Here is a 27,388-nt window from a genome sequence, read left to right on the forward strand (position 1 = left end):
TGAACAACAGCTTGGGGATAGAGGTTGTAGATTTCACATTTCATTTTGAAGCCATTAAAAAGGCAAAAAATCTTGTTTTCCCATAAGCTTCAATCAGAATGTAGTGACTTTTTCCTTTTGCTCGTAATTAATTCTGAAATCCTAAGTTATGGCTATTTCCCTGTGCACCAGCAGGCGGAATAAAATAGCAAATAGTAGTCATTTTTCACCCCCCCTCCGAACACCTTTCATCAGGTGGAAACATTGAGCTAGCTCAGAGACCCTTCCTCATGTGATAGGAGAATTTCCCATTTACACTGACTTTAAACAAGCGTTCCACTGAATTTTAGTCAATGTTTTTGCTTAATGGTTAAGATGTAAACAAGGTCACTCAGGGTGGTTTGAGGTGGTGATAAGAATCAGACGTTGGAAGAGCTTATTGTCTCTGAAAGCTGTGTCACAAAATTATTGCACAGACTAGATGTGATTACATTGATGGCTGACAATTGCTTTAAATTAGTAAAAGGATTTGGTTTTAAATGTTATTTTTTCATTACATTCATTGTGGTTAGGTACGCGAAGCGAGTTGTAATGCAATATAGTCTCCAAAGAGAACTTTTAACTAGGCAAACACAATGATGACGAAATGCTATTGGAGTCAGTGGTTAATTGTTTGAAAAAAAAAATGGTACAGATGTTTCAACTTGGCTTATATTGCAAACTGACATTTGATGACATTCTATTGGAGTAGTGGCTTGTTTAGGCAACACTGGGCTGCTGTGCTAACGTGTATTTGCATTTAATACTTTTTATGCAAATATATTTTACTTATATGGATATAATACTATACTAATGTGCTGATTTCTGAATTTTAAGAAGTGTCTGCTTCACCATCGCCAAATATGTGCAAGAAAAATATCGGATTTCAGTCCAGAATTCCTTTTACCATTATAAAGATAACATATATAAACTCTATATACACCGGCTATGTTCCCTGTAGGTATAATAAGTCCTAATTCCTGTCACTACCATTGTAAAGAGAACTGAAATAGAACAAGTTGAAGTTTTTCTAGAACGCAGCTTTTCACATCAAACATCAGACTTTGTTTACATCTTAACAACTGCAGAAACTTTGAAGAATTGGTAGAATTCCTCTTTAGAAATGTGTTTGAAGGAGCTATTTAAACAGTAGTAGAAAATACACAATGAAAACATAATTCCACTAACCTTCTTTCCTCTGATTATTTATTTTTGAAGGTAGTCCAAGAATTTTATTCTGCTTTGTTGAATGTTGATGATTATAACAAATTCTGATGCCCCAAAATCAGTGCAGTTGAAATACTACTAATAATATTGTGGCAGGCCGCTTGCTGGAGTTCAGAAACCAAACTTGATAAACTGAAACCAAACTTGATAAATTTCCAGCTCCTAATGACTTGCCTCTCCTAGTATTCCTGCTCTGTATTCCATGAGTGTGTGAGTTGTTTTCCAGTGCAGCCCGAATACTAAACAAGCCATTTGGTAAATTCTGCTCCGTATAATCTACCACAGTAAATAAAGCAGGATCCATGCAGTTTTATCTGTGATTCCTGTGACTGTGTTGCAACTCAACAAATCATTTGCAAACAGGTGCTTTAGAATGTGATGAAATCAATAGATCAGAACACGCATGTTTTGAGATATTAATGTATGCGTTTGTGAGTGTTACTGTAATCCAGCAATTTTCATGAAGATTTTGTGTTGGTAGGCGGTCAGCTCTGCGCTGTAGCGTTCATTGTGAGCACAAGACTTTTAAAAATATTAATGTGCAGGTGGGCCTGTGAGTAGATGGTTCTTTTTTCATTTCACTAATATACAGCAAGCTTTTTAATGATTCGAGTGATTTAAAAATAATATTTGAGTAAGAAGTGATGGAGGTAAAACATTATTTGTTGTTGTGTGTTTGGTGAATCATGAAATATAACCCAGATTCTTTTTTTGCGGACCCAGAACAGAGCTTGAAATATTTGTATGAATGCAATGGGCCTAAACTGCTTGGGTCTAATACAGTCTGTTCTCGGATATATGCTGGGCTTGGATGTTATCATACACAGTATACATTTCTGAGTGTGTTGTGGATAAAGTCAGTATTTATAATCCACTTCTCAACTGCGTGTTTGATTACAATTTTATTATTGAGTTGGATTTAGTGCAGCACAGTGTGTGAAATGTTGCATTGGCTTTGTAATTTTTCCATAGATGCTTTTTTTTTTTTTTTGGGTGTTGCTCTACGTTGTCTGTTCCAACTAATCAGGTGTCGGATAAAAGAAACATTGTTCCATGTAAATTGTATGTTAGGATGAACATTCTCATTTGTTGATAGTGGGCAGAGAAAGAAACTTTCCAGCTCAAGTGCTGAGACAAGTGCCCCATCTGCAGCCTGCACACGTCCATCCAGGGCTTCTGATTGGCCAGGATGATGAGGCCTCTGCTGTAGCGGTGACTAGGCAGCGGTCCAGCAGCTCTCTTTGTGTCCACTCAGCTGATGAAAGCCGAGCTAAGCAGAGCGAAGCAGAGCCGCACTGTCCCCGCTTTCTGTAATAACGGGATATGGCCAGAGTTTCAGCCTGGGTGGCCCGAGAGGGAGAAAAGAGCGTAAGGACAAGCGATTCGCTCAGCTGGTCTGCTCTTTGTTACATAAAGCATTTCTGCTAAATGCTGACATTATACAATCGAGGTAGGGGGTGGGGGTTTATAGGTCAAAGCAGGGAAATGAGAGGGCACGCTTAGATCATGCAGCAGGACTGGCTCTCTGTGGTGGCTGTCAGTAGCAGACTTTGTGCTTCCAGTCCAGCAGGCCAGATCACATCCCGTCCGAACTCGGGCTCGGAGATTTACGCCCACACTCGCTGCACAGGGGTGCTCCGTCAACTGTGGTGCTGCCAGAAAAATATTACTTTTCTGTTTTCTTGCTTCCATCAGTTGCCTCTTTCCAGAAAATGTCTGACCCTTTGCAACGTTTTTGCACTTTTACACAGTTGATGGATCAGATTTGCACAATTATCTCAGTTGACCAGCCAAGGCATGTTTGGTGTCCAGGATTTGTTCCTTTAGTTCTGTGTTGGAGCTGTAAAGCTAATGTAGCTAACAAGTAGATTAAATGCCACCAATTGGCATTGAATAAATTGCATTCCTAAATCCTCACACATTTGCCTCAAGCAGTCATGGGTGTTAAGTAATCTGCTGGAGGCTGTTTACACCTTGCATCAACATGCGATTCTGGTGATCGGATTATGTACGGATTTCACTTGACGGCATGAAAAGCCAGGTGTAAACGCAGCCAGCATGCATCGTAATTAGATTACGATCGAATCACTAGCACCACATTCAGAAGTGTTCAGGGAGGAGTCTGGACCACACGTATCACACTCGTACGCTCCTGTGTAAAACAAATGGAACACAATTTAATGGCTTTGACTAATGGTTTCGGTCTGTTTCGAATTTATTAGAGAATTTTTGGTCCTACGTTAAACATAAACTAGCTTGCCATTGTTTTTCAGCTGTTTGAAGCCGTCAATGCTGAGTGGAACAGTCATTCTGTAAACAGCAGTGTGCAGGTTTACATACTAGCCTTAACATTTAAAGAAATCAAAAGGGAAAAACTTGATCTGATTGATTAATGATTTATTTTTAATACAATTAAAAGCTTCATTCTTTTCCTTTTTTGGCGTGGTGCCTTGTGTTGGTTCATCTGCTTCATCTGTTTAACGTCTCTCTAGTGTCCAAAAAGTCCTCTGGACATTAGTACAGCTGACCAGAAATTGTAGCAGCTGCAAGACAAAGCTGTCTGTTTTATTCATTGTCTTTTTAATATTTGATGGAATTTTTCTGGGATTTAAATGGAAACTATGATTGGTGCTTAGGATATTCGTGGGAGATGTAGGGAATCTTGCCCAAGTATATCCAAATACAATCTGAACTTTAGACTAGATGTTAATCTAAGATATAAACAGGCTCAAATAAACTTTGATGAATGGATGACATTTCTATCTATTTTCACTGGATAATACTATGTATACTGGTTGGTGACTGGTTATTTTGCTGTTTTTAGTTATGCAGTATACTTTTTTGTCCATTTGTATAGATAATAGTGTATCATACAGTGTCTGAAACCATGTAGCAGGTCTGTTTGTGATCCATTATGTTGTCAGGTAGTTTGAGGCAGGTGTTAGTTTGCTCAATGCTGGAGATCATGGCCTTCTGTTACTTCTTAGCAATATTTAGTCTTATGGCTTCAGTGTAAAACTAAGGAATTTTGGACGCCAGTTGTGTCTTGGCTGATTGATTGCATTTGAGAGTAAGCTGTGTATATTGGACACTAAATATGACACTGTTCTCTGAAAAACAGCTGGTGTTTTGTGGCGGCATGATGAATTTTCTGTGTGGAAAGAGCAGATGATGTAAATAAGGGCTTAATTTCCTCAGTATTTGAATCAGGCCTTGGAAAACCTTGAGGTGTGATTTAGAAATGTGGAGGCTGACCTTTTTAAAGTGTGCTTACTAAGTAGTTACCTAAGAGGTTTTTTTTAACCTTTTCAGAAGTCTTGGTGTATGTTTACATTACAAGCTTCATTGCTCAAATCCATTTTTTTGCTTAAATCCGATCTCTCTGACACGATGGTTCACACTCGTTTAGGAAAGTGATTCAAATCTGTATTAATGTGAACGAACCCGGAGTCCTGAAGTGACCCACATGAGTGCATCCTACACAGTAACATCACGTGAATGAATCACATGCATCATCAGCACAAACTAACGAGCAGAACGAGCTTCACTGAGAAGATTAACTCCGATCAGCTCTCAACTTCAGTATTAGAGCGAGACAAAGGAGAAAAAGGAGAGATGAGCTGCTTTTCCACCGTTTATAGGCTTTAACTTCTGTTTGGCGCTGCTGCCATGGTAACGCTAAAAAAAACAAAACAAAAAAGCACATGAATTCTGATCTGAGTGCCACATCAAGGTTGCATGACCACGAATCAGATACATATCTGATATAGGACCCCATATGAATGTGGCTCAGATCTGATTTGAAAAGATCAGATTTGTGTGTCCACACAGTCCTGAAAGCATCAGATGTGCCACTTCAACCTGGTAATGTGAATGTAGCCTTAGAGACAAAGCAATGAAGGCAACACACACTGAACAAGACATAAGTTTCCAGAAAAGAAAACACACTGAGGTACTGAGAGAAGATTTGTGGACCATGAGGACAGTGCCAGCCTACTTTCAGGCCTTAGTGAGGACTGTGTCAGAAACACTCTGAGGTGGCAGTTATTTAATACTCCTCAAATTAGCCAACCACAGTGTTATTTTTTCAGTTATGAAATAGCCCTGCACTTAAGGCAGCAGAGCTGGAGTAACTGTTTCACTACGTCTTATTAAATTCTGCCTATCAGCATGTTAATCATACTCATCTATTATGCATATGGAGTTCCCAATTAAATAAACATGATATGTAGATTAGAGGAGTAGGATTTTCAGGCACATTTCTTTGCTACTTCTGCTCCCTTTTCAGGCCTCTGAGAATGTGAAGACATATTTTTAGTGTTTTACAGAGATCATGCATGCAATTGTAAACCAAAGGTTGGGGCACTCCAGGGCAGTTTACATGCTTTTGTTGTTTTTTCCTAAGCGAATAGAAGTTGATTCATCCTTTGCAGAGAACACACTTCTGCACATTTGCAGAATGTATCATATTGGGAAAATTTATATATAAAATATGGCAAAAGTTTTATATACATTTTATATTTTATTTTTTCCAATGTTACAATCAGCAAATGTCTTCTAATTTGATTGGGATGGTTGGTTTTTTTTTTTTTTTGAGACTGTTGTCATATCAAAACCTCCTTTTGTGACGTTTACACCACTTTATTTTTTTCCCCTGATTTTTTTTATTTTTTTTTATTAAATATTTCATTTTGTAGAGTCACAAACATATTACTTCTTTATCTACCCTAACCCTTCAACCGTAATGCCCCCACCCCCCTAGAACCCTTCTTCCCGTAAAGCTGCTCCTGGGTATCTGACAGATAAACAGAATATCTACCAAAGCAAGAGTGCTGATGGTCAAAATCAATATGTAATTAATAATAAATGTGAATAATAAACTGCAAATGTGTAAATAAAAATAAAACTGGAGGAAAAAAAAAACCTCTCAATTCACATATTTAGGCATCACTGTCATCTTTGAGTGAAAGTGTTGTTGATAAAATTAAGCATAGAATCCCAGGTCCTATGAAAAGACTTCGAGGAACCCTTAAGGAAAATTCTTAACTTTTCGAGCTCCATACATAATAGAACTTCCCAGATCCAACTATCCTGCGATGGAGGAGAGGCCGGTTTCCATTTAAGGCACGTCTGTTAGTGCCTTCAAGTTAGTGAAGGCAATAACACATTGTGAAGTAGCAGGTAGGCACAAATTAGGGATGATGCCAAATAGGGCTGTTAAGGGTTTAGGGCCTAAATTACAGTTAAGGACTTGATTAAGAGTGTCAAATATTACACCAAAAATTAGTCCAGAACATGTGCACATCTCTCACCATTTCTTTTTTTAACGGCAGCCGTCCTTAACATTGTGAAGAATGGACTAACTGAAATTGTCAGAAGTTTCATCTTGTGTTATTTGCATAGATTATGTAAACTGTGTTGATATGCATCACGTCTTTATTGTCTGATTTGGTGAAGATATTAAGCAAGGCCTTTGTTCCAGGTCAACTGAAATGTGTTCATTTAAAGGGGCCAAGCATCACTCAAACAAGGCCTGAGTGGGAGGAATAAAAAGGCATTGTTGTTATGGTGCACCTTTTGTTGAATAATTAGTGCAGTCAGTTGTAGCGAGTTGCAAAACAGTTGTTATTAATATCTGCTCTGCTGCCAGTTCCCTGTTTCTTTTTTTCTGTCTACAAATGAATCAGTGAGGCACTTGTTCAGCAGTTTCTGTTGGGTTTCGTATTTTTCTAACGAACCAGGTTTGTGGAACAAGGGCCATGGTAGCTAAAAGGGAAACAGTTTGCTGCTGCTGCTGCTTTTCCAAGGGAAGCGGAATATATGCTGTTCTTTGGAATAAAATGAACAAGTAGAAAGAAAACAATGTTATTTTTATGGTTTTGCCAAGAAAATAAGCATGTTATTGCCATTGCCACCCTCCTGTGCCGAGCACACAAGCCCTTTTTATCGCGGGAGTCATGTTTTACTTTGGTTACCAGGGAAGGGCTTCATTAGGTTTTCTAGAGCTGCTGGAGTTGGACATGTTCCCTGGGGAGGTGGAGACTTTAATACAAAATTAGAGCTGTTCCTTTGTGCCCGTAGCATCAGAAAGATGTTAAATTAAGCTTCCTAGGCCTCTTTTTGGGTTAAAGACAAGAGTGTGCAGTTTGAATGGGACAGAAATGCCTTAGTAATAGATACAGCCGTCCTATAACCCTGTATGTTGCGGATATTTATGGCTGTCCTGAGTGATCTAATCCAAAGCAGTTGGAACAGACAAAAAAAAGCAAAAAAATCCAAACAAGAAGTCCTTGTTTGTATATATGGGCTGTTTGAAACATTCCTGTTATCATGCATTTTATAACATGAACTATAACTGCATCTGATTTACAGAGTGTGTCATCTCGTGACCCCTGTTTAGGGGAAGAAAAAAAAAGAATATTAACATGCATATCATCACATCCCTAGAAAAGAGCAGCTAGGCCTTTGTCTTAGTGTTTTTCAAGTGTTGGTTACATTTGTTTGATTCCTGTGTAATTTCTGAATCTGAATCCAAAAACCTGGCAAACGTCTCTGACAAGCCTAAAGAATTGCAGAAATGCTGTTCCTGTGTTTATGTCTTTGCTCTTTTTAATGCATTTTCCTTCTTTTTCTCATCCTCAGAGTGTGCCCATCTCCTGCTAGCCCACAATGCACCAGTAAAGGTCAAAAATGCTCAGGGATGGAGTCCTCTAGCGGAGGCCATCAGCTATGGAGACAGACAGATGAGTAAGTTACTATCACTATATGAAGAATTCAGCAGCACACTTTTCTCAGACCTTATTGTAGCCCCTTTTGGGCCTCTCATTTTGTTTATGCTGCATCTCCTTGAAGGGAAATCAGTTCATGTAAGTGCAGAGGCACAGAGATTTGCATTCAACTCAGTGATGATACTGAAACTGACCTTAAATTAGTTGTTGCTGAAAATGAGTAGTGTATTTGGATTTGTTACCCAGTTCGTTTATTGCTTGAGGGAGAAATTCCTCTTGGTTATGAGATGAAAGTGTGTGTGTTTGAGTGTTTGGGTGAGTAAATAATTGTGAATGTGTGTTTGTGTCAGATGTGTCAGCGTACACTGGCTGCAGCCAGTCTGACTGCTTTGATCATACATATTAGCCCAGTTTTACAGGTTCCTGTTCCGCACATTGTCGCTAGCAGAATTAAAGGTTAAAGCGAAAAAATCTCAGCAGCTGCCATTTTTAGGGCTGTTGTTTTTGTAGCTGTCGTTGTCATCGTCTTTTTCAGGGTAGGACGAATGTCAAAATGAGGTCAAAAGAAGGCACTCTCAGTCATGCAGTGCAATGAATTTGCAACGGTTCCTTTATGCAAAAAGCTCTAATAGATTTTCATGTTTTCATATTTACTTCCTGATTTTGAAACAAGGCCGTCTGTTAGATTTGTTCCCCACTAGCTGGGTGAGTTATTTTGAATATTTAGGGGGTTAAAGCATGTGAAGGCTCAAAAACAATCCTTATCTCAGAAGAGGCCAGGTTGGCAGTTAGACAGGAACTGTTTTCACATCGGCATGCCCTTTTGAATTTGTTGTAGTATATTAGTTTTTTCGTAGTGCAGTGTAGTTGGTTATGTGCACATTTAAATGTAGTGTCCATCCCTCCAGTGCGTTGATACTGCTAGAAATTTAATTGAAATTTAAGTTAAGTTAAATACAGTCAGTGACCATGCAAAAGTTTAGAATCACCGGTCATAAATAATAATTTTTTGTTAATCCTCCGAGGGCCACAAATGTGCCGGCATGTCCGATTTAATGTTTCTATATACATTGCTCTATTTTTGCGATAATACGACAGTGAAATATGGTTCAGACGTTTGCTGAGTCTGTAGAATCTGTCCTTTACATTTCATCTTCTGACTCATCAGTTATTAGGCTATGAAGAGGGGATGAGATGATATGCATCTCCATCTTACTGTGTGTAACTGGCAGGTTCGTGTGTCTGTCTATATTTTGTGTGAAACTGACAAATGGACACTCAGGAAATCAGTAAGGACTTCATTCTTTAGTCGATGTTCAGTTGACATCAGACACACGTGTGGAGAGTTAAGACAGTAAAGGTAATGCAGCATTTTAGTAGAAAACACATGGGTATCCTGTTATATGCAAGTACCGTTAAAGGCAAATTTAAGAAGACTTGCAAAAATTGAGAAAATGCCCTTAGACCACATAGAGTTAAGATCAACATACACAGTCTAGCTTTAGGTGATACTAGGCGGGGCCCCATAAGGTGGTGTTAGATGTTTTACATAAGGGATATATCCCCTTCCTGGATTGGGGCCTTGTCGTGGCGGAAGGGCTTGTGTGGTCTAGGGATCTTCAGAGCTAAGTGATTAGGAAGAATGGCCTTTCTGATCTAAACTCGAATGGTGAATTGTTATTGGACTTATTGTCAATGATCAACTTTGTTGTCGTTTCATCTGACTTGGGACCATATGTTCGAACACTTCGGTGAAGAGAGGTGCTGAGCTGTCAACTGATCACCATCTGGTGGTGAGTTGGATCAGATGGTAGGGAAGACTGATGGTCAGGCCCGGTAGGCACAAGTGAATAGTGAAGGTGTGCTGGGAACGACTGACCGAGTCCCCTGTTTGGAATGATTTTAACTCCCACCTCCGGGAGGGCTTTTCTCATGTCACGGAGGAGGTAGGGGACATGGAGTCTGAATGGACCCTGTTCAAAACCTCCATTGTGGAAGCTGCCAGGCATATCTGTGGCCAAAAGCTTGTTGGGGCGGTAACCCAAGAAACCCCGGTGGACACCAGTGGTGAGGGAGGCCATCAAGCTGAAGAAAGAGGTCTTTCGGGACTGGATGGCTTGAAGGACTCCCGACAGGCAAAAAAGGTGGCAGCCACAATGATGGTAGAAGCAAAATCCAGGGTGTGGGAGGAGTTTGGTGAGGCCATGGAAAAAGACTTTAGGTCAGTTTCAAGGAGGTTCTGGACAACTGTTCGGCGACTCAGGAATGGTCGTGGTGGCTGCGCCCTAGCTGTATTCGGCAGGGGTGGAAAAACTCTGACTGCAAGTGAGGATGTTGTCGGTTGGTGGAAGGAGCACTTTGAAGAACTCCTTAATCCGGGAGACATGCCTCCCTCACGGGAGTCAGGGCTGGAGGCTTCTGGCGTGTCAAGCTCAGTTTCCCTGGTGGAGGTCACTGAGGTAGTTGGCAAGCTCTTCACTGTCAAGGCACCGGGGATGGATGAGATTCATCTGGAGATGCTTAAGGCTCTGGGTATTGTGGGGCTGTCATGGCTGATGTGCCTCTGCAATATTGCATCCCTGGGAAAGTCTATGCCAAGGTGCTGTAAAGGAGACTTCGACCAATAGTTGAACGTCAGATTGAGGAGAAGCAATGCAGGTTCCAACCGTGGAACACCCTCTCACAGTTTCTTGAGGGGGCATGGGAGTTTGCCAACCCAGTCTACATGTGTTTTGTGGATTTGAAGAAGGCTTATGACCATGTTCCTTGAAATATGCTGTGGGAGGGTCTCTGGGAGTAGGGTGCCAGGGCTACTACTCCGGGCCATTTGGTCTCTATACTCCTGGAGTGAGAGCTGTGTTCATATACTCTGCATTAAGTCGGACCCTTTCCGTTTTAGCGTTGGACACTGGCAGGGTTGAACCCTGTCCCAACTCCTGTTCGTGATTGAGATGATGTTCTTTTGGCTTGATTACATGGATGCCTACAGCGCTCACTGGAGCGGTTTGCAGCAGAGTCCATGGTCTTAGCCCGGAAAAGGATGGCATGCCCACTCCAGGTAAGGGGAAAGGACTTGCCCCAAGTGGAGGAGTTTAAGTATCTCGGGGTCTTGTTCACGAGTGATGGGAAGAGGGATTGTGAGATCGACCACAGGCTGGGACGGGCGGCAGCAGTAATGCGGTCACTGTACTGGACTGTAGTGTTGAAGAAGAAGCTGAGCCATAAAGCGAAGCTCTCTATTTACCGGTCGGTCTACATTCAGACCCTCGTTTGTGGGTAATGACCAAAAGAATGAGATTGCAAATACAAGTGGCGAAAATTAGCTTTCTTTGCAGGGTGGCAGGCTACACCCTATTCGATAGGGTGAGGAGCTCGGCCATCCGTGAGAATCTTGGAGTAGAGCTGCTACTCCTCCGCATTGAGAGGAGCCAGCTGAAGTGGTTCGAGCATCTGATCCGGACACCCCCTGGACGCCTCCCAGTGGGGGTTTTACCAGGCACAGCCTACCGGGACAAAACCCCAGGGTTGGCCTGAGAGCAGCTTGGGGTCCCTGGGAATGGGCTGGAGGAAGTTGCAGGGGACAGGGTTGTATGGGATTCTCTGCTCTCCCAACTGCCTCCGCTACCCTATCTGGCCTAAGCGGTTAATGACGCCGATGATGATGAGAGATGCGGATCCATTTCTTTGTTTTACTTTCTGATCCATATCGGACCAATCTGATCTTTTCGTTTTCATAACTCAGTGCAGCCTCACAACTTGAGTAAGATGTTAGGCTGTCCATTACTGCTGTGTGTGTAATGTGAATCTGGACTGATATGTTTTGTTTTTTTGTAGTGATGCAATGATCTGACTTTTTCTCTCTTGATATTGACTTTGATACCTGAACTCTGAATATTGGCAGATACAGTGTAAAAATACAGTATTTAAAGTTTCTCAAACCTTGGACGATATCAAGCTGGGTGTCACACTACCGGCCGCAACTTATGCATGTTTCAGTTTTCCACTTAAAAAAAAGTTTCATCCTTAGACCACTTTGTTCACTTCAGGTTGTAGACTGAAAGTAAAGTTAAAAAAAAAGAAAGAAAAGAAACAAAGGATCATAATTAAGGCGGTATACTGTGTATGGAGATAAATGAAGAGTTCATCTGCTCTAACTTCAGTGGGGCGTGTAACTCTACACCCTGAAGTTTAAAGGAAGACATGTTCAATCTGTGTCCACATCTGCTCTCTCTAGCTCTAGCTTATTCTTTTGCATCCCAGGCTTGTTCCGTAGAGTAAAATGGTAAACGAGACTGTAAACGCAAATGCTTTGCCATTGCCTCCTGGTATTCCTCTGAGCTTCAAGCCTGCTGGCTGCATTTCAGTGGAGATCACAGCACCTCTCCCCCTTTTGACTCACTTTGATGTTTTGCTCTACATAAGACGGCAGATGTTTCATGCGATCCACCCACGTCTTCCCCAAGGCCACGCCGCACCGCAGGCAAGCACGAGATGTACTGTGGTTTCAGGCTGCGGTTAAAGAAATCGGACACAGTTGGGTCATGACCTTCGTGTGGATGCAAAACACATCTACATGGTAAAATGTCATGATGCTCAACGTTTTCTTGATTCGCATGAGATTTTGACAGACACAATACAGTAGTGCCACACTTTGAAATGCTAAAACTAGTCAGTGTTTCATGTGCTGTATGTCTCTACATACAATTTATCAAAAATTGTGTTTTACGCTGGTATGAGTGGATCAGACACAGTAGTGCTGCTGGAGTTTTGAACGCTGTCCGCTCTAATAGACATGCATCTTTCCGGTTTTTCTGGCTTGTTGTGGTTGTGAGAAATACGGAGTTGTTTCTTTGATTTTGATTGGTCTAACTCATCTACAAGCATTTCACAAGCTTGGATTTTCACACTTGTTGATAATGTAGACTATAATTAAAGTTGCAGCTCTTCCCATTTGAAAATTGCTCTCTTTGAAATTGCAGTTTCAGTATAAAAATGAATTATTAGGAGAATTAGGTGAGCTAGCAAAGTTTGCAGAAAAACAGATGTACTACAGTTCTTAACGAAAGTAATTAATGAATGTAAGTAATGTAAGGTGTTAATATTATCATGTATTAACAATAATGATTTTTGTCGTATCATCCTCAGGATGTGACACTCTCACCGACTTTGAGATTCAGATTTTGTAAGAATTAATGAACAGAGATTTGATTGACCTTGGGGAGTCAGTACTTTGCTCACTTCAGGTTAAACTGGTAGATTTTTATGTCTGATTTAAATAAAAAAAAAAAAAGCATGTGTAATAGATGCTGCCCGTTCAGATGAGCTAACACTTAACAGCAGTAGATCATAACTTTATAGATGATGAAACTACATTAAGTGCATTTCTTTTTCTCCTCTATGTACAGTGGCTGATGAGCCAAAATGTTAGTTTTTCTGAAAATCTCAGGGAATAGTAACAGTAGAATATTAAACCAGTAACAGTAGAATATTAATATGCTTCTATGATGCTAAACTTGAGTGATAAACAACTTGAATGAGAAATATGAGTGACAAGCGAGGCTTAAAAACTGCTGATTGGGCCGCATGGGCATTATCTGTAACTTAACTGATGGATGGATAAAGCGACACATGAATGAAGCAACAGATGAACTAATGTTTGTTTATGGACAAACTAATGGATGGGCAACAGGCAGCTACAGACAGGTGGTCCAGCTTTCTAGCTTTTGGTTATGCCGTGTTAGCTTTAGCTCGCCAAGTTTATCTGACTCAAACTTTTTTTTGTGGGTGGGGCAAGCGATACCAGCCCTGTGATTGATCAGCAGAATGCTTACAGAACGTTACCTAAATTTGGCACCGCCCAGTTTATATCGAGAGGAGGAAATATGGTGAAATATATCGGTCATTTATTGGTTATTGGAACATTATTCATAAAGTATACTTAGTACATGTTTACTGTTTACGTGCAAAAACAAGATGAACCTAAATGGAAAGAGAGCGCGGATTTAGGTTCACTGGGTTTTCAGCAGAGAAGTGTCTTTTCATTGATTGTTTCTGGTTCTAGCTAATCTCAGATTGGGAACACGGTTGCAGCGGAACTCTGACTTCCAATTCATAGCCTTAACATGTCCTTAAGAACACGTTCATGTTTTGTAGTAGCAAGGTGGAGTTTACTTGCTTAATCGTAAATACTAGCAAAACTTTCTCTGTGAAGCAGCATAACTAGTGTTGGAATAGTGGTTTCATCATTGAACCTGAAATGGTTAACCAAGTATTTGTGTGCCAAGATGTTGGAATGTGTTCATTTCCCGTCTTTCTCTACTTCTGTATCTTTCTCTTGTTCCCTCTGGCCATCTGCACTCCCTTCTCTGGATTTCAAACGATGTTAGGAAGTACAGTGATGCTGTTTTGATGCTTTTTGCTGTTTCTCTGATTGCTGACTCAGACTGCAATACAGTTATATATTTCTTCCATTTCAGAAAGTCACCTTGACTGAGCAGTATAACAGAATTCAGTGCGTCATCATACTGGTGATCTATTTGGGACAAATAATAAATGGTTATTTTAACTGGACACAGTTGCATGCAAAAGTTTGGCTGTTGTCTGTTGGTTTGATGCAAATAACATCCTCTACAGAGAGCACACAGTTTAAAACCCGGTTACTGGTTGTTTGCTGAGTTTAACATGGATAAAACAATAAGCAAAAAGATATAATTTGGTGTTCCCCCAGCATGTTAAACTCATCAGATTAATAGAAATTGTGCACTAAAACTAGCACAGAAATGCCATATTTAAATGTTTTTAGTAGAAGATGTATTTATTACCCTTGGAATATCAGGAATGTCATTTGACCCAGGGTGTTCAGACTTTTGCATATGACTGTATATGCCAGCATGGATACGGCGTTACTATTTTGTATCTTTCCTGCTTATAATTATGGCCAACGATGCACCAAATTGTTATAATCAGTGATGAACACCTGAAACTGAATGTGACCCAAATTGTACATCAAGGTGTAAATCAGTATTTGTTTTAACCTCTTATTCCCCAGGGTATATTTTGTTTTTTCTATATGAATGTACATGACTAAATCGTAAGGCAAATTATTCAGTAACCGCATAAAATAAATGTAAATTTTATTTATTTCTAACATAAGTTAACAAATGAACAGAAAATGTGTTTTATGATCACACACATTGCTATATGTTTAGTTTCCTGCTGAAAGCCAAAAATCTTAGACGCACTTTGTATTATTTTATAAAAATAAGTTTTACAGAGTTTATCACTGAAGAGATGGCATCTGTTTATAGTTTATAGCCCAGAGTTCAGCTTCTTTTAATATAAGGGTTTAAAATTACATCACCCATCTATTAGACTGGAAAGAAGACTGTTACAGCCGTCATATGACACCCATCTTTTGAATGTAGCTTATGAAAGTTATGAAGAATATGACACAGGAACCACCGGTAGTCTCAAGGAGTTGAAGAGGTTAAAGGCCCGTCACCGATATACTACCTTCCTGATGACACAGTGTGCAGCTTTTATGCATTTTTGTTTTAGTAGCTTTAAAATATTGACTGTGAACCACAGTATTTTAGTCCCAAATGTCAGCTTATCACCAAACAATGTAGTACAAGTTAGTAATACATTTAAAGTAAAATATAAATTTTCTGTATGTTAAAATTTGCCAAGTGTGCCATTATCCTGCCCTCTACTCAGCTTCAGTAAAGAGTGACTCACAGTTTGAAAGGGAGGATATCACTGGACTGGAAAGCGTCCTCTGCTTGTTTGAGACAAACGGCGACGTTCTTGTTTGTTATAATGAGGATATTGGAATGACTAATATGACCTAACTGCAAATTGCTTTTCATCTCATCAGTGTTCAGAAGGACTGGGCCTTCTAATGAGCGTGCGTACATGGACCGAACGTCATAGATCCTTGAAAACCTACAGGACCGGCAAAGCTACAAAGTAGTGGCTAACCACTGATGGAGCTACATCACAATCCTGTCACAAGAAATTACGCACACTGATCCAATTCCCCACACTTGCTTTCAGCTGCTTGTTTTCACTTGATGTGTTTTGTGGTGTGCTTTCAAAATGCTTACTAATCAAAAGCATACGGCTGACTTGCTTGAGAAAATCCATGTGATATAAAGTTGCCGGGTTTAGGATTTGCAAACTAATAAAAGGCTTCTTGCTCTGCTGATGACTTTAAGAAGAATGTGAAGAGGAGCCATCAGCTCAGACAGTCACCAGTCCTCACATGCTTCCTGGTGCACTGGTTTGCAGGTGATGGCATTAATTTTGTTCTTTTAAAGGAGATTGCGGACCATTAGTATGTGTTTTTGACCAAAATAACATCCTTTAGTTCGGACTAAAACCTAAAAAATGAAGAAAAGAAACCTAAACTAAAGTTTTTTTTTCCTTGAATCAGGTCTTGTACAGAGTATAGCTCAAAGTATTTATTTTTTTAATCATAAAAGTACCTTGACTGACCTTGTTTCGATCTAGGCTGTTTGAAGTAATTTGGGGAAATTACACACATCCTTTATCATGTATGAATCAGCCAGTCAAATCACGTACACGGTACATTACCAGACCTTCTCTGGTAAAACTAATCCAGCTCGAATAGGGCTTAACTCTGAGAATTACTGGGTTAACCAAGCAAAATCCAAGTTGATTGTTAAACAAGTGAACAAATAAATGTTCTTGCATAGTGTTTGCTGTGGTTAGGACTGCACCAAATATTCGATATTTCATAAGTTTAAAATATTAAAATATTTGGAAAAAGGAAAGTCATTAGAACAACCAACAGATTGCCAGGTGCCTCCGTGGAGAAACAATCTTTTATTAGTAGAAAGCAGCTGCCAGTTCTGAACACTGGATAAAGCGTAGACTTCTTGTGATTTGGAACGGTTTGGAAGGCTCAAGCAATTCTTGCAATATCAGTATTTAACTCCAGTTGCAGTCTAAACAGCTGTCCTACTGCTTCAGTTGCTAGCTAACTAGCAAACTCTCAGTTGTATTTATTGCTGAGAATCAATGAGAGTGGGCCGGCTAGCTGGATGTCCAGAGCTGTCGCAAAATTACTCAGACTTTACTGGCAATTAAAGCTGAGTGAGACAAACTCCTAAAAAGAAAGTCAGTCTACTTAGCGACAATCTTGACAAGATTTATTTAATTCAAGTCATATAAGTCCAGGCTCTTGTCTTTGAATGGGGAGACACCTAAAAACTCTCACCTGAAACCCAAATTATCGTTTCCAACACACATTTAAAATCATTGGTAAAGTCTGACCTGTTAATAGTTTGTAGCATTGAGCTCAGATATTGCACAACAATGTTTTTTGGGGTTGTTCTGGCTGCTGCATTTGCTCAGATCTCCACAACGGAGGGAGGCTCTTTGACCATAAACAGACGTCATGTTGAGCTTTGAGCTTCTCATTCATTCTTCAACAGAAACCTGTGTCCCCTTTCATAAAGTCTCAGATTTAGCGTGTGCTCCGGTATAAAGTGGCTTTGGGTGGCTTGAAAGCACCCTTCATACCCCTGTTCACTGAAGAGTTCACAAAAAGTCATTTCTAAGACGCTGGTTGAAAAGACATTGTTGCTACACCCTGTCACGGCTCACTGCTGTTCAGAGTCAGATCAGGTTTGCTAGATTGTGTTGGATCAGCAACTCCCTATGAAATAATTGTTAAACAGCAGGTTTCTTTTCATTGCCTTGTATTTCAGTTAAGTTTTATTTAAAAAGCGAAATAAATGCAATTTATACAATAAATAAGGCAAAAACAGGACCAACCTTTTTTTCAGCAATTAAAGACAGAAGTCTTTTCTTTTCATTACAAACTATTTGATTGAGAGATTTGCAGCTGGAGTATAGTTTTGGGCCTTTTTCATGTAACTTCCGATTTGGGAATGCATGTATTCTTGCATGCTTTAATAAGATTCTTCATTTTTATCTCCTCCAAGCCAGGCTGTGCCAAGATATCCTACTTTATAATATGTCTGACAGTATGAGTTTATTTTGCAGTAAAGGAGATGTGGAAATATATCAGATTATCATGGTTTATGAGTTGGTGTCTTTCAAGGATGAATGGCTTTTTCTCCACACTTTTTTTTTTTTTTTTTTAAAGTTAGATGTACATGTTTCCAAGCAAAGACCCCTTCTGGATTCTGTATTGTAAAGATTATACCCACCAAACAGTGACCCCTGCTATGAGGAGATTTTGTAATATACTGAACAACTTCCAGGCGTCAATGTCTCCTCCTTTGGGTCACAGTGTGCTGTAGAGTTCACCCCTGTTCTGTGAACCCGCTCCACTCTGTTGAGGAAAGCTGGTCTTAGATGGAGGTGATTTTGCTGAATTGTTGTTGAGCTTTAGCCCCAGCAGAAGTGGAGCACCGCGTCTGGCTGTGGGCTTAGCAGCAGCTCAGCTCAGCTTTAATATAGCCAATCATTAATCGGCTGTGCGCCAGATTCGGCTCTCTGGGTGCTGCGATGTCAATTTGTTTTTTACCTTTATAATGTTTGGGACGCATTGCCTCTGTTTCTGTTTTACTTTGGTGTTTTGTAGCGAGAGCCACTGGACCTTGCCCTGTTTACAGTCTGTTGACTCATGTCAGTACGCAGATGCCGGGAGACATTTTTAGGTTTGCTTACCCAGAATTCAAGCATTCCAACGTCAGTAAGCTGGTTTGTAGGCGGGTGTGTGTGGAAGGCAGTGAAGGCTGTTTTTCTTTGTGTATCTGAGTCAGTATCTGATTTTTTAAAAAAATGGAACTTGTCTCTGCTTTATCACTTTCATATACACTATATTTCCAAAAGTATTCAGTCACCCATCCAAATCTTTGAATTTAGGTGTTCCAATCACTTCCATGGGCACATGTGTATAAATCCAAGCACCTAGGCATTCAGACTGCTTCTACAAACATTTATGAAAGAATGGGTTGCATGATAGGATGCCACCTGTGCAACAAGTCCATTAGTAGTCCTTACTACTAATCATCATGAACAAAATTCATATGGGTCGATATTGATGCATAACACGATAAATGTCAAATCATTATTGTTTAAAGTTTGAAGGCTGATTTTTGCTTCTGGGTGGTTAATTGCTGGTTTAAATGGTCCTTTATTGACAAACAGTATTGACAAACTAAAAGCAGTGCTTTTGTGTCGTGTTAGATCTACAGTATCATCAATTTGCCGTGTTGTGCAAGTGATGGAGTGCTGCTTCAAGTTAGCCCATTGCTAAAAACGACTAGCCTGGAAAGATATCGTCCTACCATTCTCCAATGCCTCACAGTGTCCTTAGTTTACTTTCGTTTAAATCAGGGCTGTAACTCACATGAACTCACTTCTTTCTTTCACTTTTGTTGCTTAGGAATGCACTAATACTTAAATATGACTTTTTGAGTGCTGTAACAGCACCTTTAGTTGTGAGGATTGTGATTTAACGCTGCTAAAGCTTGTTAGGATATACAGAAAGAGGTGAGTTCACTGTAGGTCAGCACAGCTACGCGATAATTACCATTATATCGCACAGCCCTACTATTAAATATTCCACAGTTAGCTGGCAGTGGTATGAAGTGTTAGGCCATGAAAAATGGCAGAGCGGGGTCCGCGGAGGCTGAGGCGCATAGTGTGCCAACTTTCTGCAGAGTCAATCGCTATAGACCTCCAAAATTTGTGGCCTTCGGATTAGCTCATGAACAGTGGGTTTCCGTGGCTGAGCAGCTGTATCCAAGCCGTACATCACCAAGCATAAGGAAAGTCTTGAATGCAGTGGTGTAAAGCGCCGCCACTGGACTCTAGAGCAGTGGAGACGTGTTCTCTGGAGTGATGAATCACGCTTATCTGTCTGGCAATCTGATGGACGAGTCTGGGTTTGGTGGTTGCAAGGAGAACAATACTTGTCTGACTGCATTGTGCCAAGTGTAAAGTTTGGTGGAGGGGGGATTATGGTATGGGGTTGTTTTTCAGGAGTTGGGCTTGGCCCCTTAGTTCCAATAAAAGGAACTCGATGTTTCAGCAGACCAAGAGATTTTGGACAATTTCATGCTCTCAACTTTGTGGAAACGGTTTGAGGATGGCCCCTTCCTGTTCCAACATGACTGTGCATCAGTGCACAAAGCAAAGTCTATAAAGAGTCCTGACCTCAACCCGATAGAACACCTTTGGGATGAATTAGAGCGGAGACTGCGAGCCAGGCCTTCTCACCCAACATCAGTGTCTGACCTCACAAATGTAGAGAACGTGAGCAGCCCCAGACTACTTTGAAGAGTTTCCCACTGTTTTGCATGGCTAATCTCAGTTGGTGGGGGAAGCGGTCTGTGTAATAAAATGAGAGCTGTTTTGAGCGTCTTGTTCGCTGTTGTGGTTTTCTTTTCATTTGCTGCATTAAAAACATGTTTTTCCTCTTTTGATTGTTCCAGAAGGCCAGTGGCAAGAGCTCAAAACCTCTTACGTAATGTTTTGTTTTTGGTTGAAGTGTGAAGCCTACAGTAAGCAGTGTTTTTGTGCTGTGATGTGAACAAACTACATTCTTTAAACCCATCTAACAGGCCGTTATGCTTTTGTTGACGCCAAATGACGTAACTCGTCAACTCCATGATGTCCGTGTACCTCAGTGTCCATTTTGTCATTTTTCACGTACAACTGTGAATGACTGTTTGCATTAAATAATGCTTATTTAAAAGTAAGGTAGCATGTTGGCATCTCCATAGGTTTCCAGGTGCTACTGCTACATACTTTGCCAAAGTGGGTGGGCAATATGTTGGTATGTTATTGTGATAATTTATTTTATAGTATGTTTTGCTGTATATCAGACATTCTGAAGAACTGCATGTATCATAAAAAGATAGTTTTAGATCTATTATAGAGAGCATGTAAACAGCAACAGCTAGTGCATAGTAACTGCATAGTAAAAAGTTGACGATTAGACCAGCCCATCAGACCCTTATTTTGGTAATATATTCATGCTCATACTGAAATTTCTACAGCTGTTTTTAGAGCTCTGTTGAGGACAGAATTGTAATTGATCAACTGGTTTTGTAGCAGCATCTGATCTTATTGCTGTATGGTACTTTTTTTGTAAGTTTGACTTACTTTAATGAAACCATTAATGTTTATTTTGTTTAACTGATAAAACTAGTAAAATGGGCTGATACGTCAGCATATCCTAATCACTGGATGCTGTATATGTTTTGAAAAGCTCTGATTGCCTCCCAGTTCCAAACTTTCAATTTTCCTGTTAAAAATTAAATTTCCTATTAAATTGTATTAAAAGTACAATATGACACTGGCCCTCACATGACACATAAAAGGGGTTGGAATTAAGCACATTAAATAGTACATTCCATTCTTAATCCATAGGGTTTAATTTGATGTCAGCCCACCCTTTGCAGCTATAACAGGTTCAGCTCTTCTGGGAAGGCTTTCCACAAGGTTTAGGAGTATGTTCATGGGAATTCTTGACCATTCTTCGAGATGTGCATTTGTGAGGTCAGACACTGATGTTGAACGAGCGAGCCTGGCTCACAGTCTCCGCTCTAATTCATCCCAAAGGTGTTCTGTCAGGTTGAGGTCAGGACTCTGTGCGGGCCAGTCAAGTTCTTCCACTTCCTCATCCATGTCTTTATGGACCTTGCTTTGCGCACTGGTGCGCTGTCATGTTTGGTCCCCAAACTGTTCCCACAAAGTTGGGAGCATGAAATTGTCCAAAATCTCTTGGTCTGCTGAAGCATTAAGCATTAAGCATCCTTTCACTGGAACTAGGGCTCAGCCCAACTCCTGAAAAACAATCCCACACCATAATCCCCCCTCCACCAAACTTTACACTTGACACAATGCAGTCAAACAAATACCGTTCTGACAACCGCCAAACCCAGACTTGTCCATCGGATTGCCAGACGGAGAAGCGTGATTAGTCACTCCAGAGAACACGTCTCCACTGCTCTAGAGTCCAGTGGTGGTGCGTTACACCGTTGCATTCGACGCTTTGCATTGCGTCTGTAGTGATTGACTCTACAGAATGTTGGCAACCTCTGCGCCTCAGCATACGCTGACCCCGCTCTGTCATTTTACGTGGCCGGCCACTTTTTGGCTGAGTTGCTGTCGTTCCTACTCGCTTCTGTTTTGTTACAATACCACTGACAGTTGACTGTGGAATATTTAGTAGTGAGGAAATTTCACGACTGGACTTGTTGCACAGGTGGCATCCAATCACAGTGCCATGCTGGAATTCACTGAGCTCCTTAGAGCAATCCATTATTTCACAAATGTTTGTAGAAGCAGTCTGCAGGCCTGGGTGCTTGGTTTTATACACCTGGCCATGGAAGTGATCGGAACACCTGAATTCAAATATTTGGATGTGTGAGATTTTCTTAAACTGCAATTTTTGCCTGAAAGAGAAAAAAGGCCTCAAGTTCTTAACTGAAACAGAAAACAAAGATTAAAAATGACCTACAACAGATTCTTTTACTCAAAATTTCTGTGGTAAGGAAAATGGGAATCGGCGATTAATAATGCTGTTTCCTTTACTCTTGTGCTGTGGTCAGCACAAACGTGTTCAAACAGATTGAGTAGCAGAGGATCTACAGTTTAAAAAATGTCAGCTCTGTGGCACTCAATCTAAGGCGATTTACTGCAGTCATTTAAGTATGTTTGTTGTATGTAAACTGATTTTTGGCTTGGTTTTTGGCAAGCATTTTGGTGCATCACTGTTTATTTTTCTGTCTGTTGTGTTGGATCATGAACATAAACAACATTGCAGCATTAAATACTGTGCCATTATTTTGTTTGCAAAACCTCAGAAAACCTACATATGATGCATATTTTTATTGTGAAGTAATGTTTTTGTCACATCACCTCACCTCTGAATGTCATGTGAAGTCTTTGAATGTGTATTAGGTAGAGTTAAAGTAGGCTTGGAATGGCTCTCTACTGAACATTGTAGCTGGTTTTGTGAAAAGGCCCCAGTTTAAACACAGTGGTGTGGGCTGCACCACAAAGCAACAAGCCTGTCTGTCCTGCTTCTTATTGATTAATTCACACTGCAACTCCCCTCATTTGATGTCCTGTTTGAGTGGAACAGGCTCAAGCTGCTTCTGAGTGATTGATGCCCCCTATGCATTAAAGGTGTTCATTGTACTTGCATGGGCATTGATCCACCTGCAGTTGTTAACCAAAGGGCTTTGGGTTGTCAAGCTAGTATCCCTAGGGTTTATTTTTCAACGTCTGCTCTTGGGCACATGTTTTCACATGACTTCAGTAGGTCAGTGATTGAGGACCTTACTTTCTTCTTTGATACCTTCTACTAAAAAAATATGCTTTAACAGTGATTGTTTATAGAGGACCCTATGCTCTGTACATTTCAATGTTGTCTTTGATTATAGCATCACTTCAAAATGAGGTCTGGTTAAAGGCTTTTTAATCCCTTTTACTGTTAAACTGAAGGATTATTTTCTCTTTCAGCCAAAAAACTGAAAGTGCTGCTTTCAGTTATATTCAGCCAAAGACTTTGATGGCAGAAATTATGGAGCATCCTGATCTTAAACGGTCTGTTATAAAATTAAGGCCTGCCTGAAGTGCAGGTTGCAGTGAGGGTGGGCAGTATAGCAATATGACCTCTGTCATGATAAATTTATTACAATAAGCTTTAGAGCATCCATTCTGGGTATTGCTAGCATTTAAAGGTCACTGACCAACTGCATGTTGCACTAAAACAGATTCAGAAGGATCTCTGAACTGGCGTTGCTGTTTAAGGTTTCACCCAGTTCCTGGAATCTAACACAGAATAATATCGGTGTGGACAGATGTTGCTTTTTAAATCATATATGTTGGCATCAAACAGATATTCAGATTTGACCTATATTTTAAAACCATTTTTGACATCACATTTGTTGTACTGTAGAAAAGCAGAGTGCTCATGTGACGTTGCACTAAAATATCTGCTAACCTGATCTTTAATTCCATTTAATTATGACACTTCTCATATCAGTCCATTCCTTATGTAAATTTCAAGTGTAAAGATTTGACATTTTTTTTTGCCATGTTGCTCACCCTGTGCTGTGGGATCGCAGATTAAGTGTACTTTTAGAGCAAAATCCCCACTGGCAGTGTGAATTGGTCCCACCCTGAGGCCTAATCAGTTTGTGGGAAAGCCTGTGAGCTGTGCAGAGGATGTCTCACTCGAGTGCTCGTCTTTGTGTTTGCAGTCACAGCGCTGTTGCGGAAGCTGAAGCAGCAGTCCAGAGAGAGCGTGGAGGACAAGAGGCCTCGCCTGCTCAAAGCCCTTAAAGAGGTAAAGCCCAGCAAGCTTCATGCTGAAGCAATTTTGAAAAGTTCTCTGTTGGATATACAGTGCACTGCACAGGGCCTCAGGTTTATAATGCCTGTAGTTTAGCAGAGGCAGAGGTTGGTAGTGAGTAAAGCTGCATGATATAAACAAAATATTTCATTTTTATTGCTGTATATTGCAATTGTGGTATACTTTGTGAAACCTCAAAGCACACTGTTCACTTGACGTCTCCTGGCTAAAGACAGGCCTGCATGTATGTATGTATGTATGTATGTATGTATGTATTTATTTATTTATTTATTTATGAATGATCTGTTTCATGGATCTTGTCATTTAAACGAAGTAATTCAAAGTGGTTTGATGTTAAATGATCCATTCTAGGAAAAACATGGTCAGTTTATACTTGTAGTTTAATTCCTTTGAGCCGAACCACAGCAGAAAAAGAGTCGGACTAACAGAGCAATCGCAGTTCATTTTAATCAAACCAATCCTGCTAAGTCTGAAAGCATCCTTACTGAGTCAGGATTGTTCAGTGGTGGTGATGGGAGCCATCTGAAGAGTTGAATGCCTGTAAAAGCTCCATCACAGACAGTCATTAGGTGAAATGGTAACAAATACAATGCCTGATGCTTGAAACATGTTTTACCTTATTTATGAGAAATTTTTAGATAAAAATGCGTGAGAGAGGTTTACACATGAAAGTAAAATCATCCCGAAGAACATTTTCTTTCCAGATATACTGCAATTTCACCTTTATCAGCATTGCATAGAAACTTTTGTTGGTTTACTGGTTGTTGAGGACTGTAAAATGGTAATATTTATGTAAAATGGTAATATTTATGCTGTACATATTGCAACCCCTGGTTTCTGTCATCACCATTAAAAATAAAACACTTAAGTCACAAAGTTTCTTTATCAAACTCTGAATGACTTTACTCATCAATGATTGAATTATTTGAAACAGTTTAAGGACTCATTCTGCAATAATTAGTATTATGAATATTGTGATATTTATTGTGCAGCCTTAGTAGCGAGTGATTTTGTCAGAGAACTTCTCAAGCCCAGTGCAGAACATGTTGGCCTGTCTGAAAGCTTCAGTTTACTCCTCTGTAGTTGTGGATCCACTCAAGATCCCTCCAAGTAATCTTTGGTTTGATGTGTCACACAGACAACACAAACCCTCTGCCTCTGCTGTGCTCGGTTACCTTATCTCTCTCTCTCTCTCTCTCTCTCTCTCTCTCTCTCTCTCTCTCTCTCTCTCTCTCTCTCTCTCTCTCTCTCTCTCTCTCTCTCTCTCTCTCTCTCTCTCTCTCTCTCTCTCTCTCTCATCCACATACTCACTAGGATGATTCTCTGTTCAGTAATTATGGTCAGCTGAAAGCTGGCACGACGGAAGCCTCTCATCATGCAGTGAGCTCAGAGTTTTCTCGCTCACTTGGCGACACCGGGAAGTGACTCACACAAGTGTCAACTGAATACTTTGTTTTAGTAGAGTGGGACGTGTTTTGTGTGCTCAGTAAATACCATCTCCCACTGTACAAGACCAGGGATAATGTTTCTGTTCCTCCTGCTAATCAAAGATATCGATCAGCCAAGTCTTGTTTAGCATCTGAAGTTTGCTTCTTATTTCTGGAGCTTCAAGGCTAATGTAACTGACAAACACTAGAAGTCAGTAGTCACCTGAATCATTTCTGTAAGCACATCCCCTAAAACCGCATCCAGGTCTTTATTAAGGTCACACATGCCTGTCCGTGTTGTTTAGGACGCAGTATGGTTTGCTGTGGGCTAGGAAAACAAACAAAACTTTACAGTGTAGCTGAATGCAGTATTTTTTATTTTAGAAAACGGGTGCCAGATTTTGGATCCTCTTCACATGGATGCACATCATGTATTGTTTTTATATATTGTACATTCTGAGTTTTTAATATGATAATATAGTTATAAATAGAGACAACAGAAAGTGTTAATGTAATCTAGAGACCATATGTCTGCATGATGCCTGAGGGGAGTCAGGTTACTGTTGACTAAAACTGTGTCTTGGGCTACAGCCATATGTCTGTCGCCTCACTGAAGACCTGGATGCAGTTTGAGCAGGTTGATGGAAGTTCAGTCCTAGAAGTTGGTTGCACTGTCCTAAATGCATTCAGTAGAGGGCTGGACTCTGATTTAAGTCAGTTGTACATGATCAGCAAATCTTCACATTGAGCTACACATACTTTCAGACTCATTGTTGTCTTTTTCCAGTGGAAGGATGGACAAACACTAGTGGAATTTTTTTTTTGATCTGAAGCAAGCGTGGAGCTTTTCCTCTCAAAGATGAAAGCTATAAATACTGTTTATCTGATGGGGACAGTTTTGGTGGTCTGCCAGGATTTAGACGGTTATTGGGAGAAGAGTTTTGAGGATGTATTTATGGAAAAGATTTCTGTGACTGACTTCTAAGGTTTCTTAGCAGTGTTGGCCTCATAGCTCCAGTGCTAAAGAAGTAAAATATGGACAGCAGACACGTCTTGGCTCATTGACTGCATTTCAAGCTGTAGGAAAATTGTGTAAACTTTGTTTTTGGCTGAGCCGCCGCAGTAAGTGCTGGTATTCAACCTCAAGGAAGTACGAGGCAAATTGCAGGCTGGTCCTGTTGCATCTGCTGTCTGGGTGCCACAGTGAGATGGGTCATTTGAAGGCCAGCTATGTTTTTATCAGCCAGATAGTGTGTTGGTTTTTATGAGGGATGAAAATCATATCCATCTCCTCCCTGAGGATTATTTATACAGCATTCAAACGGATGAAATATTTCTTCAAACTCTGGATACTTTTGTCCTACGCAAACAAACAAGGACAAGGCCTGATTTACAGATAGGTTTAGCCGTTTGAATGGCAAAGGATGGGTGGGGGAGTGATGGCCTTTCTGAATGAACATGCTTACAATTTTAAGAGCTAAAAGTAGAAACAGCTGATGTAGACAATTGATTTTAGACCTTCATCTCATGTAGCAGTTCGTGGTGAATCTCTTTTGTTTTTCAGCTCGGGGACTTCTACTTGGAGCTTCACTGGGATTTTCAAAGCTGGGGTAAGTTCACATTTATTTATGCAGTCCTGGAGCTTAGACCTTGGCCCT

General features: G+C 40.3%; 1 protein-coding gene across 1 annotated transcript in view; it reads left to right on the forward strand.

Annotated features, from left to right (window-relative positions):
* ankrd13c (ankyrin repeat domain 13C) overlaps window positions 1-27,388 on the forward strand; it is a 43,327-nt gene that overhangs the window by 2,459 nt on the left and 13,480 nt on the right. The window contains exons 3-5 of the mRNA XM_017712027.2: window positions 7,888-7,992; window positions 24,191-24,276; window positions 27,295-27,340. Of these exons, the coding sequence (XP_017567516.1) occupies window positions 7,888-7,992; window positions 24,191-24,276; window positions 27,295-27,340 (237 nt within the window). The remainder of the gene's footprint in view (window positions 1-7,887; window positions 7,993-24,190; window positions 24,277-27,294; window positions 27,341-27,388) is intronic.

Source organism: Pygocentrus nattereri, chromosome 15 (genome assembly GCF_015220715.1).
Source record: "Pygocentrus nattereri isolate fPygNat1 chromosome 15, fPygNat1.pri, whole genome shotgun sequence".
Lineage (NCBI taxonomy): Eukaryota > Metazoa > Chordata > Actinopteri > Characiformes > Serrasalmidae > Pygocentrus > Pygocentrus nattereri.